At 37.5% G+C, this 14309-nt stretch overlaps 1 protein-coding gene across 1 annotated transcript; it reads left to right on the top strand.

Annotated features, from left to right (window-relative positions):
* The first annotated feature begins 930 nt into the window (after nt 1-930).
* On the top strand, nt 931-8299 carry TIMM21 (translocase of inner mitochondrial membrane 21). Its single transcript, XM_034429362.3, has 6 exons — nt 931-1542; nt 4478-4540; nt 4640-4737; nt 5374-5447; nt 7087-7192; nt 7790-8299. Exons 1-6 carry the CDS (start codon nt 1248-1250, stop codon nt 7880-7882), a joined length of 729 nt encoding a protein of 242 aa, XP_034285253.2. The 5' UTR covers nt 931-1247; the 3' UTR covers nt 7883-8299.
* The last annotated feature ends 6010 nt before the right edge of the window (nt 8300-14309 follow it).

Raw genomic sequence — 14309 nt, 5'->3', positions numbered from 1 at the left:
CAGCTGGTCACAAAGCCTTTTTTTCCAAACATCAAAGGCCCTTTCAAGCGAACGCTTCTTAGAATTATGGGAATTGCATTTATATTTATCTTCAATATCTAAAAAGGAACTAATAAACAATTATGCTGCTGACTCTACAATATCACCATTTTCTGATCTTTTGATTTGTCAAGCTCACAAGAAGTTTGAATGAAAAGTATCTGACACTAAGGTTATGTGTGAGGAAAAGCTTTGTAAGAACTGTTCAGAGATGTTATTTTCCCAACTCATGTAGTCCAGTAGAACTCTGTGTTTGTGTTTCTTTTAAAATGGTTCTGTACTTTGTATAGCAAGCAAATCCATCTTTAAAGCAATTTAAGAGAACGTTGTTAAACCCAAGCTCTCTTTCTTAGAATGAAATGCTGAAATACCACCAATAATGGCTTTAAAATTTATGGGAGAAAGGTGACTTTTTTCATTAGTGACTTGAAACTCACAAAAGTCCAAGAGATAGGAGCAATAATTATTTCAAATGCCACTCGTAGGATAAGATGCATTTCTTTTTAACTCGGGGCTTTCCAGTTGTGTTGGACTTCAACATATGACAATTTCTATAAAACTCAAAACTGGTAAGAAATCACAATTTAAAGGCTTTTGGGGTCAGGTTTGGAGAAATTTGTACTATGAAGATAATCCCCCGTTACAACAATATGCCAGACGCGCGGTATTTGATACTATTCTCTATGTTGAACTTGAATAACGCATGCTATACAGATCTGTTTTTTTTTCTCTCTCTTGTGCATTAGCCGTAATAATCAAATTCTCCCAAAAGCTCCCTCTCTATCATTTGCGGCCGCGAACTGAAAGCCGGAACTCTATTTCTGTCCTATAATGCGCTGTCGGCTCTATGGAAAGCATCGCGCCTTGCATTTTGGGAATTGAAGTCCTTCATTTGTTTTCTCTGCAGATCAGTGGGCAGATCCGTATCTGCTGCAAACTACGGTACCCACAATCGCTTGCAAAACGTAAATGGTGCGGTGAGTGGCAAGTACCTGGGACCGTAAAGGTCGTGGCCGCCTTTGCTCTGTTCGAAATAATTCAACAAGTGAAAGCTGCAAAGAAAAACATTGCAATGGGTCGTTCAGCGGCTACGGGCGCTTTGCACCGAGAGTAAACTCTAGAGGGATGCCTCCGGCTGCTTGCACAGGACTCAAGGGAGCTGGAATTGATTCCTGGGTCTTTGGGGCAGAAGCAGCTAGTAAATCATAATGCTTTCCGTTTTTGTGCGAGGAATTTGCTGTAGTGACCAGCTGCTGAGATCTGCAGTGAAGCAGGCGCTTGCACGACATAGGGCGGCATTTCTAAACACTTGGGCATGGTCCAGAGTAGGGCAAGGGCTCAGTCACGACCATGTCTTGAGTCCTGAGATAGGCTACGAAGTCATAAAGCGAAGCCTATGGGTCCCCCTGGGTGGCCTGAGATCCGAAAAATCAGAGAACAGGAGCTCGCAGGTGCCTGTGCAAAGTAAAAAAGGAGACGTTTCACTCTCAGCTGCTCAAAAAGGTAAGGAGGGAGAGAGACGTTGGTTTCACTGATTAAAACGCTCAGGACTGTAAAACGTTCCCTAAAATGCTGCAGTTTTCCGTGTTTCTGAATATCTCTTTGTTACTCTGCACGAAGGAAAAATGCGGCCCACCAAAAGTTTTAGGAAATGGGATTTAGAGTAATGGACAATGCTCTTTGGGTCTGGACGATTTCAATATTTGAAGGGTAAAAATTTGCCTGTTTCCTTGAAAAAAAATCACATTGGCCTAATATAGTCTTAACAATCTCAGCCTGCAGGGCCAAATATGATAATTGCAAGAATGAACCTTAAGCAATTCTGGAGGGCATCATGTGGTTGCAGCAAAATGTGGAAAAGGGACAGGGATCTCGCAGCCAATTGGGTTTTGCAGAAATAGAAATATTAGCGTTTTTCATTTTGCTGGCATTTGTAGTTCAGCCATTATGCTGGCTGGAATTTAGGTAAGCAACCCTTCGAGGGCCAAAGGTAAAATACCTTGGCAGGCATAAGGCCTGTTTCCACTCAAGTTGAATGTTTGGCAGAAGACAAAACGTACTGTCTCTGCTATCTGTCTATTTCAAGTCACCTTGGGCACCTGATTTATTATCAGAACAATGGGAAAGCAGCTTAACAGACTTGGATGTTGCTTTTGGATGGTGACAGAATTAGGAGAGACATAGTAGTTTATCCTAATACAAAAAGCAATTTAAAGTTAACTCATTTTTAGGCTAGGGACAAGCCTGTGTTCAATTGGACTTGTTCTTTGTCATTCTCCAGTGGCACTTTGAGGCATCTCTTCCAGATTTCATCTCAAAGAGCTCCTCTAAAAAGCAAGCAACATTCCAGGTTCAGCACATAATGAGAGATTTCATAGAAGCAATGCCACCCAAGGCTGTTATCCCTCCCAACTCAAGACTAAGATCTCAATCAAATTGGTATTTGGGGCAGAATGCTAATAGGTCTTGTCTTCCTAGTGGGGAGGGCAACACCAGCAAACTAAAAAAACAGACCATATAAACTGGTGGTATGTCCTCGACTACCACATCATGTTACAATTGCCCGGAGACAAAAAAACAGATCTAACGTCTCCCATGGAGCCTTCATGACTTGGGTCAAATCTGTATGGCCATAGTAGCCATGAATTCCTGAACTGCCACAGTCTTTATGGCATCTGGGACAGTTATAAGTCACAAAAAACTGTTAACCTTGGCAACTCTGCTGCTAAGCTACCAACAGAGTCTGGCGGTTCAAACAAGTATCTCATTATACAGCAGGCAAGCTTGATACAGCAGCGTCAAATCCAGTATTGACCAGAAGGTCTCACATCCAATATGTGCAAAAGAGAAACTGAAAAGTTTGTCAGATAATAATTTTAGTCTTTTTTTAGTTTTTTAGTTTTTAAATTGTCATTGGGTTTTAATTGAATTGTTTTAAATTTGGGCCAGTTATGTAATTCTTTTAATAATTTTAAATTTTGTATTGGTATGTGTTTTAGTTCTGGCTGTGCACTGCCCTGAGTCCACTAGGAGAAGGGCGGTATACAAATTGAAATAAATAAATAAATTGCCACCCACCCTCTCCTTCTCTGGGATCATGGCTATTATCAGATTTGTCACCCAGGCCTCAGTAATGAATGCCAAATCAGCTGTCTTGTCCACAGCAAACTTATTACCAACCTTACATTCAAAATAGCAAAGACTGAAATCCAGAGCCATGCAGAATCTAGTGACTTGGAATTGGGATTATACTGATTAATTCTCAGAAGAAGTAAAAACTATTTCTTCCTAATTAAGCAGTATTTCTTGGCATAAAGTTAACTGTTATACTACTATACTATTTATAAGATATATGTTTTGCTGAGGGGTCCTTGGTGCTCTCTGAGCTTGCTTGTTTTCTTGAAAAAGTTTCATTATCCTAACGAGGTAACATCAGTGCTAGTTAATAACATCAGTGATTATGTTACCTCGTGAGGGTAATGAAACATTTGCAAGAAAACAAGCAAGCTCAGAAAGCACCAAGGACCCCTCATTTCAACCCTGAGCTACAAATATTCTACTTTATATATGTTTTACTATTTGCAAAATACATCACACCTGGACTATTCTAGTTTTATATTTATTGGATTTTATTCTGATTTTTATTGCTGTCACAGCCTTCGCTTTCTTTTTGTTTTTAGCTGGTCTATGATTTGTAATAGCATATCTCTCAAAATATACAAGCTCAAGAAACATTTTGGTAGTCAGGTTTAGCTTAGTGTATTTATGAAGTGAAAAACACAACACAGTTGAATCTTTTTCAGTTAATCAAAAACATGAGTCAAGCCATGCCAAATTTTAAAGAACAAATGAAAAGAATCATGGCAATAATGATTTACCTCTGCTGTTTTTAGAACTGTTATCTTTGTTCTGGAATAAGTATTTTCTTGTCCATCTTGTCTCTGCCATGCTAGTCAGTAATTTTAAGTAAAGGGAGAAAATAGATATTGGCAGAGATTCAGTCAAAAGATTTGACTAATCCAAAAGATTTTACTGCCCCCATTAGGGGAACATCTTCTATATAACAAAGTAAACAAGAACAGTATCCACTAATCAAAACTAAATAACCATAGAAAGTTCCTAATCAAAAATTCATCCAAATGGATATATTCTTCACATTCTTGTGAACAGAAAACACAAGTACTTCTTCCTGTCCCTTAGTTCAATAGCAAGACTATATTACATTCTTAAAGAAGACATGGAAAATGAAACAGCTGTAGAATGTTAGCACATGTGATAGAACTAACAGTTTTAATGCTTTTCTTACTGTTTTCAAGACAAAAGCTATTAACATGTTTTGATTCTCAGAGGAAGCTCTAAGAGGCATTAATTTTAGAGACTGCACTTTTTTATCTGGTATTTTACAGCTATCTTGTTTTCTTCTTTTTTCCTCTTTCAGTGAAAGAAGCAGGAAGAGATTTCACTTACTTGATAGTGGTGATCATCGGGATCGGTGTGACAGGTGATTGAAACAGGAAAAAAATCTAGTTTACAAGTGCTTTACTAATGGCTTTTTAGAAGATTTTTTGATTCATTGGCATCTGGTTTTCTTCTCCTTCAGGTGGGTTATTCTATGTGATTTTTAAGGAATTATTCTCTTCTTCCAGTCCCAGTAAAATCTATGGAGGCGCCTTGGAGAAATGCAGAGCTCACCCTGAGGTTTGTTTCCAAATTTCAATGAAAAAGATGTTGATTATAGAAAAAAAACCTCTTTATTTTTTTTTTAAAAAAATCTTTAATTGATCCCCAGAATCAATGAAATTTGGTTTGCTCATTATCAAGTGAAAATAGTTTTCTTAAAGAGAGCTGATTTTCAACAAATGAAAGTAGGATTGGCCATTCTTCTTCTGTCATACCAGGTATACATAATCTACCTAAAATAAGCCACAGATGGTAGAAAGAGTATCTGTTCCAACTGCTCCACCGTTTGTTTGTTTTTTTTGAATTGCCATTTTCAATATTCTTCATAAATTCCAACATGGCTTTCAATCATTCAACATCAAATGCAAGGAAACCCAAATTTTATATTAAAAAATTACAGAGGGAAGACCACAAAAATTATGTAATTGCAATGGCAGGTAATGTTAGACTAGCTGAAAAGCATGTGAAGCTTTTTCCTCAAAGAAGCATGCCTCCTCCTCATTTTGCTAAAATTTTGAAATCAGTATAGTGAAAAGATGTAAATTATGTGTGATGAGAGATTATATAACATTAGTAGTTATTCTGATGAAACTATTCCCTAGTCCTGGATAGAAAGTGGATAATTAAGCATGTTGTCTTCTTGTAACTAATTAGGTAATAGGAATTTTTGGTGAACCCATAAAAGGCTATGGTGAAGCTACACGCCGTGGGAGAAGACAGTTGGTCAGGTATCTATTAATGGAACCCTTAACATTTCTATTAAATGTTATTTTCTGGTTGTTATTGTCTTTGAACTTGTTTTTACATTATTTAGCTTATTTAATTCTTCTTGTATTGCACTTGAAAAGTAGTAATTTAGCCTAACCTAAATTTACCCCTAATGAATGCAATAATAATAACAAAGCTTTGGATAATTTCTTAGCAAGTATACAAGCATTTGAGTGGTAGTAATTGTTGACCATGTCAGTTGATGCTGATATACGTCTTATATTGTTATGGTATAGGTAGTCCTCAGTGACCACAATCGAGCCCAAAATTTATGTTGCTAAGTGAGAAATTTGTTAAGTGAGTCTTGCCCCATTTTACAACTTTTACTTTCCACATTTGTTAAGTAAATCACTGCAGGTGTTAAATTAGTAACACAATTGTTAAGTGAATCTTAACATTGACCAGAATACAATATATTGAATTTATGGATTTCCACAGGCTAAAAGAAATGAAATAGTTTCTCTTTTTATATATTCCTATTACTATTAGAATCTTCCAGGAAACCATTTCGGAACTGAAAAATCAGATTTTGTTTCTTTTTTTCACAGTGTAGAAATCTGATTTTGTTTTTCTTTCTCTTTAAGCATATTGTTTTCAATAATGCAATTTTTGCCTTAAAGAAGTAATTTAGAATGTAAGTTATGTGCATAGGATTTATATAATGATTGGGTAAGCAGTTTTCTTAAATCTTAAACTTGTGTCACATTGAAAGACAGCTCCAGGTTTACGACATGCCAACAGTGGAATCAAATGTGTTATACTATAGCTGAAGGGCAATGAGTGTCATTTTCAGTGTGAAGACATGGAAGATTGCCTGGCAGGACTATTTGTCAGTTTACTTAAATTAAGACCAAAAAATGCCATATACAACTGCCTAGTACATTTTGTAATATTTTAACTGTAAATTCAAGATTGCGTGTGGATTCTTGATGATATGTATTACTTGAGCCTTGATGATAGGTATTACTAGACAGGAGACTCCGAAGCTAATATTTACTGAAGAAGGAGGTTCCATATTACTGTTATATTCGTTAGCTTCTGACTTTAGTCTTGTGTACACTTGATTCAGTTCACTTCCCCTAAATACCCTTGATGAAATTTGCTTTTGAATAAACTTGATAGAATCAGACATGACTAATATTTATCAACATAGTCTATCTGATTGTGTTGGTGGATTTGGAAGTCAAACCCATGAGCCTAAGTAGGTTAGGTATAAAAAGATTTAATTACATTCTAGAAGGAAGATAATGTTTACTGTGTCACAGATCCAAAGGACATGAATATAATAGATGGATGGATCTAATCAAATAAAATCTAGGAAGCTGGTGTGTCTCAACAAAATAGTCCAACATTTTCCTATCCTTTCTTCACACTATATCGAAAAACATTGACATTTCATCATAGCAGTATTGCTCACTACCCAACTTTGAAGGATTTTGTTTACTGTGTTTCCATCTTCTGTTATTTAATTGTTTACCATTGGCTGCACCATACATTTAAGTTTTGAAGTCACAATTGCTTTATCCAAAAATGCACATGTAAGATTTGAAGAATGGTTTTCTTAAGTTGGAAAAATATCTTGTTTGTGCTTTTTGTCAGCCATATTGAGTTTGTAAAAGATGGATTGAAATATATGCGTCTAAAATTCTACATTGAGGGATCTGAAAAAGGAAAACAAGGAACTGTTCATCTTGAAGTCAAAGAGGTACAAAAACTCCAATAAAGTATAGACCATAATTTAATACTGACATTGAAAACCTCCAGTTTGTAGAAGTGTAAGTGGCAATCTCAGGCCCTTTCTCAGAGTTGCATACCATATAAACTGGGACATGACAACATTGTGTATTAGAGTAGGTTTACCTATAAAGGAGAAGACAGGGAATGTGAAAACTGACTGTTTTTTTAAAAAAAGCACTGTAGGAGACCAGGTTTTTCCCGTGTTTTCCTGAAAATAAGAGTCTGTCTTATATTTTTTGAACCCCGAAATAAACGCTTGGCCTTATTTTTGGGGAGGTCTTATTATTTTGGAGCGTGTGGAGCAAGATGGAGCTCCTCTTGCACACTTATCTGATTTCCAGCTCGGTGTTTAAATATTTTCAGGGAGGGCTTATTTTCACGGGGGAGGCTTATTTTAGTGCATGCGTTCAAAAGCCCAATTGGGCTTATTATCAGGGGATGTCTTGTTTTCGGGGAAACAGGGTAGGTTTTCAGCCCCTGAAATCTCACATCTCTGATTTAATACTTAAATTACCCACATCTTCTCTTCTTTTTTAACAGAAATTACCCTCTTTTTTTTTAACAGAATCCTGAAAGTGGAAAATATGAATATCGTTACATATTTGTGGATATTGATAGCTACCCTAGAAGAATGATAATTGTTGAAGACAATAGATAGCAGAATGATTGAGAAAAGTCTTTCATTGCTGGGATTGATTGATAATATGCAATGAACAACAGAATAATAAACATGAAAAAGGTAACAAGGCATTCTGCATCCTTACAGATTGTCAACGTAATTCAGCAGAACTAGTGGAACTATACATAATGAAGTTGCAATAAATATTGGAAATAGAGAATTATGAAAGTAATAGAAATGCAAATAATTTTGTTATTTTTATACAAAAGTGGCAGGAGGTTCTCATTGCAGCAAATGTGTGATTCATCAAATATTGTAAATGAGTGAATTAGTTTTTATGTACATGCAATCCAAGAAGCAAACATTCATAAATTTCTAAATTTTTGGAATGAATATTTCTGTTTAAGCTGGGATTTCATATCAATATTATAATAAATAAGACCTAAATGTACAAAATAGTGTTTTTATAGAGTTTGTGTGCACATGAAGATGATCGTGTATTTTGCCCCTCAAACATTAGTTTAGAACATTAAGTAGCAAAATACTTTATTGTGTGTGCGTGTGTGCGTGTGTAGGTCTTCGGTTATTCAGGTTTTCTCCCGCGTAAAATTGGAAGTGTCTTGGCGACATTTCGACGAAGTCTCATTCGTCATCTTCAGGCTGGTGTTTTCGGCTTCGTGCTTCTAGGAGCAATGTGTGATCGCAGCTGTTTCTTCCTTTTAACTGCTAGTGGGGGTATGAACTGATTGGGTGGGAGCTTGGCTGTGTTCTGATTAGGTGGAAGTGTGTTCTGATTGGTTGGGGGCTTGCCTGTGCTCTGATTGGATGTGTGTGTGTGTGTGTGTGTGTGTGTGTGTGTGTATACACACACACATATACATATACATATATACATTACATACATACATATATATATATATATATATACATATACATATACATATACATATATATATCTCTCTTGGGAGCAGTTAGATTGAAATTAGCATACTATTAATTTTTTTGCACATACCAGAAAAGCAGCCAATAGTGAAATGGTGCCTTTTTCAATTGCATCTTTGGCCATGGTCTTTCATTTGTTGAATCTTTGTTAGGAACGTGAATGATTCTATCAAATAAGCTATCATACAACAGGTCAATATCTATCTAGAAAACAGTATTTACCTTATCTAACATGACAGTGTTGACTAGTAACTATAATGATAGCATAAAACTAGCTTTGAGTGAAGCAGTATCTCTTGGGTCAGTCATGTTGGTAGTTAGGTAGCACTAAGAGAATAGCATCCTGTTGTTCCATTAGTCATTCCAACCTTCTGGTACATTGTAACAAAGTCTCTCATATTCTAAACTCTTCCAAAATGAGATTGGAAATAATCTAATCTTCATGTTAGATGATAATCTCCAAATAATTCTATACAATATTTAGCATACTTGGCTTCATTGAAGGTAAAGAATGTTGCCATCTGGTGGTTTTAAGGGAAATTGCACCAATTTCTTTCTAACTCATTCTTTTCCATAGTTTTATTTACATGTAGATCTTCCTTACGCAGTTAATGTATGCCTCAAAGTCATTGCATTGTTCAAAATTTAGAAAATGTTGGAATGTTTGAAAAATATGGGAGGGAGGGAGAAGGGAAGGAAGGCTTGTACTTTCAAATTAGATAATTAGAAATTTAGCACCTGGCAAGTTTTTTTCTGATTTTGTTTGCAATATGGCACTCTTATCACATTTAAAAGCCTGTATGTCCCGTTCCCTCCATCACCACCACCCGCAAGTCTCAGGGCAGCATGCTAGCTGCAAAGACAATATAACAATTTAACAAAACACAGTTGAGCAGTGTCAAGTCTCAGCAATTGCTTTTTTTAGGCTGCAGCATGCCTATTGACTTCATGTACAGGAATAAAGAATATAATTTTAGATACTGAAATGTGATCGGCCCAATTTGGGATATACAATAAGTTGCTAATTTTCAAGTACTCTATATAATGGTAGGAAAAACATTTTTAAAAAAACAAAGTACTCTGCAAAATCAAATAGCGATGCAGAATGTAATTTTGGGCACTGACCACTTTGGGAAGAATAACTTAACCCTACATTTAACCGTCCACAGAGGAGATCATAAACAAGTAAGCTGAAAATGTGTTCATAGATTGCCTAGACTGGCTATTGTAGACAGAGAAGCACATGGAACAGTGGAAACCTGTCTAAAATAGATGAGTTTGCAGAAACAGTCTTTTTCCTAAACTGGAGGTTTCTTTTGTCTTAGTCAGTTTTTTTTCTTGCACACCTTTTCTTTCCTTGCCTCTTGCAAAACCACCTAGATTGGGAAAAGAGTCAGTGATGCTTTTGGATAAGGGGGAAACATTTCAGAAAGAGGCTTATACTAAAGACCGCTGCCTTAAAACTCCCAGCATTTTGTTTCATATTAAACATATTAATGCCAAGCTGTAAAAACAAAACATCATTTCAAAGGATTGGCACTAATGTAGTTTTATTCATTCATAAAGTGAGAAAACCTGCCACTTCAGCATGTATTCCTAATTCTAGTAATATATGATGAAATATAATTGCAAAATATGACTTCATTACTGATTTGGTGGCCAAGAAACACATCACAATAGAATTAATTAGTTCCATTTTATTGGCATCCATTTCTCTCACACACACATGCACACACCCATATATTTCTGTATTTTTAAAAAAGCAGCAGCTGTGTTTTATTATAAAAGACTGCACAATTCTCAAAACTGTAATTGGAAGAGTAACAAGCATCAATAACAATTACACAGTTTAAAGTGATAATGCATTTGTATCCATTGAACAAATCCATTGGCTAATGGATTTGTATTTTTTAATTTAAAAAAACTTAGAATACATGGTATTTACTTAGCATTGAAGAGACAAAATATTCAGCTCCACTAAATTTTGTCATCAATGGGACTGTCAAAAGGCACTGTGATGTCAACCACCATTTCTATTTCCTTATCTTTCCAAAGTGATCTCTGAACACTTTCATTTCTGACAACTCATAGTTGAAGGCTTTGATTGCAGCATAACTATTATCAGAGACGATGATGATGATGTTATCCATTCAGTTGTGCCAGGGGTGAAATCCTACTGATTCAGACCAGTTTGGGCGAACCATTAGGGATTATGGGAATCAGTTTGCCCTCCTTGGCCCCACCCACGCCCGGCCAGTCGCCAATCACCTCTTCCAGCCACTCGATATTCCACAGAATTCAATATTAAATGCAGCAGAGAGAATGCTAACTTTTCTCCCTCCATTAAGAACGGAGCTGCTGCAGTCTATCCCTTTTAAGGTAGTCCCCAGGAGGGAGGGGGACGGGAGGAGCAGGTGGAATGGAGCCATTTTTGTGAAACGCAGGAAAATGGGGAAGGAGATCTCAACACAGACTGAGGGAAGGATGGTAGACAGGAATATTTCCCTCCCCATTTTCCTGCCATTCGCGACAAGGAGTGGCTGGGAGGGGAGGGGCCGGTGAGGAACCCCTCGATGTGAGTGATGTTGAGTTGGCCATGCCCACCCAGTCACATGACCTCCCCCCAACAAGCCACACCCACAGAACTGGTAGGGGAAATTTTTTAATGATTCTATGGACCGGGTCTTTCCCCATCTTCCAATCTTGCACTAATTCTATGCTTTGGCTAGTGTTAGCTTTTCAGAGAAGGACGATACTCAACTATGGAGGAGGTGTGAAGCTGTCAAGCAAGCATTCTTCTCCAGACAACAGAAATTCTGGAGCCAAGAGGAGAGGCAGCGCAAGTGTTTCTTCCGAAAGAAAATAGATTATCCCCAACTTTGCTCAGGGCTGGTGTTTCCAGCTGAAACCCATTTTTAGGGCAGTTCTTGTACCATTGCTGAGCCAGAAGGAAAAAACTAGCTCAGCTTTTGGAAAGTGAGAACAGTTTTAACATTTCAACAGAACTAAGACAAACCTGTGAGTGGTGCAGACTTCATGTGGAAGTGCAGTGAGAGATGGGGAGGAACCTCAAGTCACAGTTTGTTCCTACCTAGAAAACAATGTATATTTACTTAACTAACATAAAGTCTACCTAAATAACACTTTGGGGCATTTTTCTATCAAATTCCTGCCCATAAGGCTAAAGTATTCTGCCAGAATAGGAAACAGGTACTTTTCATGTTTACGTTTGTTGTGATTATGTTGTGGGTCAAGGGATGGAAGGTTATATTTTTATCTCTTGATTTCATGATATACTGGCTGACCAATGTATTTTTATACTCGGCTAGAGTAAAGATAGGATTTAAAGGTCGGATTTGTCTATCAAATTTATATAGCTGCTCAACTCGTATAGCGTGAGTCTAGGTAGCATATAGTAAAAAGCAAATCATTTGAAAAGTTATTTAAAAAAACATTACATGTTTCTGATCTAGATTATTATGTGTGGTTGGGGACACTTAAAGCTTATTTCTTCAGACAAATGCTTTGCAAAATTGCAGCCAGAGGCCATACAATAAATATTTTCATGCTTTTGAGAATTCTGGCTTGAATAATATCTTTTTTCTAGGATCACAGCTTTGGCATGTTTTGATTTTCTTATATATTTATTTAGAAAGTAAACCCAAATTCAAAGCCTATATTTATTCTAGCTACTGTGCTTGTTCTGTACCTGTGAGATAGCAGATATTTGAAAATACATATGAAAGGCTTCATATACAAAGCTCTTTAATTTCAGTGATTCTAGTATGCTTCCAGATTGAAAGCTAGATTGACAGCACTATCAAAGGCCAAAAGATATCCCTGGGATTTCACACACTGGAGCAGATTCCTAGGGAACAATTTACTGGACTTGCAACATTCTCTGCTGGTTTCCCCATTGGCTTTGTTTGTGGGAAGCCAGCAGGAAATGGTTGAAAACGGTAATAACGTGATATAGTCTTCTGAGACATTATAATCATGATCTGGGCACCAAAGCAACCATATCAATTTTATATGACTACAGGCACGTTGCAATGGCTGGAATTGTGAGGACAAGTTGGATGTCCTCCAGCGGTGCCATAATTTTGAGCAGTCACTGAACAAAGGGATTACAGTTTCCTGTATTGTACATGGAGACGAGGTCATATACAGATAGTCCTCAATTTATGGCCACGGTTCAGCTCAAAATATCCACTGCTAAGCAAGATAGTTGCTAAGTGAGCTTTGCCCCATTGTATGATCTTTCTTGCCACAGTTGTTTAGTAAATCACTGCAATTATTAAGTTGGTAACACAGTTAAGTGAATCTGGATTCCCCATTGACTTTGCTTGTCAGAAGGTCGTGAAAGGGGATCACAGGCCACTACAACTCTCACAAATATATGCCAGTTGCCAAGCATCCAAATTTTCATCATGGAACCATGGTGATGCTGCAACAATCATGAATGTGAAAAACAATCATAAGTCATTTCAATACTGCTGTAACTTCAAACGATCACTAAACGAATGGTTATAAGTTGAGGACTACCTGTACATAGATTAGAAAGAAATGTGAGGACAAAATAGCACAGAGATAGGGTATGCCAATTAGAACATGAGAAATTAGGCTATCCCTTATTAGGAAAATAAAACTTGAAAATTCCAGAACTAGATATCTGTGGGCTAATGACCATAAAATGCTTTGCACCTTTATTTGCAAGAGGCCAATCACACAAATGCTTTTGGTTTCATGCTAAATAAAACTTTTTTTATTTCTGCTGTCTGGCATTTTGACCCAGGTGAGGAACAAACCAAAAAGAAGAAATTCTCCTAACTAACCACGTTTTAAATTGTGTTCTATTTAACTTTCAGATATCAGGTAGCCTCTAAAACAGGTGTCAAACTCAAGGTCCGGCCTGCAGGGTGCTTAGATCTGGCCCATGGGACTGTCCTGGAAATAGCAAAGGGCTGGCATGCATTACCGCTGCTAGCGGCCCACCTGTGGCCCATTTTTTTACCTGGATAGCCTCCTCTAGCACTCTTGTCAGCCAAAATGGGCCATGGAGGTCTCCAGAGATCTCCCCTGACCTGTTGCTGGCTGAAATGGAGTCTCCGTGGGCCACATCTGGCCCTCCGAGGCTCCGTTTGGGACTCGGGAGGCCTCTCCCGGCCTGTTACAGGCTGAATTTTTTTTTTTTATTTGATTTATATGCCGCCCTTCTCCGAAGACTCAGGGCGGCTTACAATGTGCTCAGCAATAGCCTTCATCCTTTTGTATATTTATACAAAGTCAGCTTATTGCCCCCACAAACTGGGTCCTCATTTCACCTACCTTAGAAAGGATGGAAGGCTGAGTCAACCTTGAGCCTTGGCGAGATTCGAACCCTGCAGTAATTGCAGGCAGCTGGTCTTAATAAGCTTAATAACAGGGTGCCTTAAACCCCTGTACTACCAAGGCTCTTGGTATGGAGCCTCTGGAGACCGGATTCAGCTGTCCCCATCCCATTTCCCATGGCTTTACTGTATTT

The sequence above is a fragment of the Pantherophis guttatus genome, chromosome 3 (assembly GCF_059756535.1).
Source record: "Pantherophis guttatus breed Tessera chromosome 3, ASM5975653v1, whole genome shotgun sequence".
NCBI classification, from domain to species: Eukaryota; Metazoa; Chordata; class Lepidosauria; order Squamata; family Colubridae; genus Pantherophis; species Pantherophis guttatus.
The sequence above is the reverse complement of the archived record's forward strand: the minus strand, read 5'-3'. Positions and strand labels throughout refer to the sequence as shown.

Excerpts from the sequence above, each read along its gene's own strand:
- TIMM21 (XM_034429362.3), top strand. The coding sequence starts at position 1,248 with ATGCTTTCCGTTTTTGTGCGAGGAATTTGCTGTAGTGACCAGCTGCTG. Across the intron at positions 4,738-5,373 it reads AATGCAGAGCTCACCCTGAG|GTAATAGGAATTTTTGGTGA; the intron begins GTTTGTTTCCAA and ends GTAACTAATTAG. Across the intron at positions 5,448-7,086 it reads GGGAGAAGACAGTTGGTCAG|CCATATTGAGTTTGTAAAAG; the intron begins GTATCTATTAAT and ends GCTTTTTGTCAG.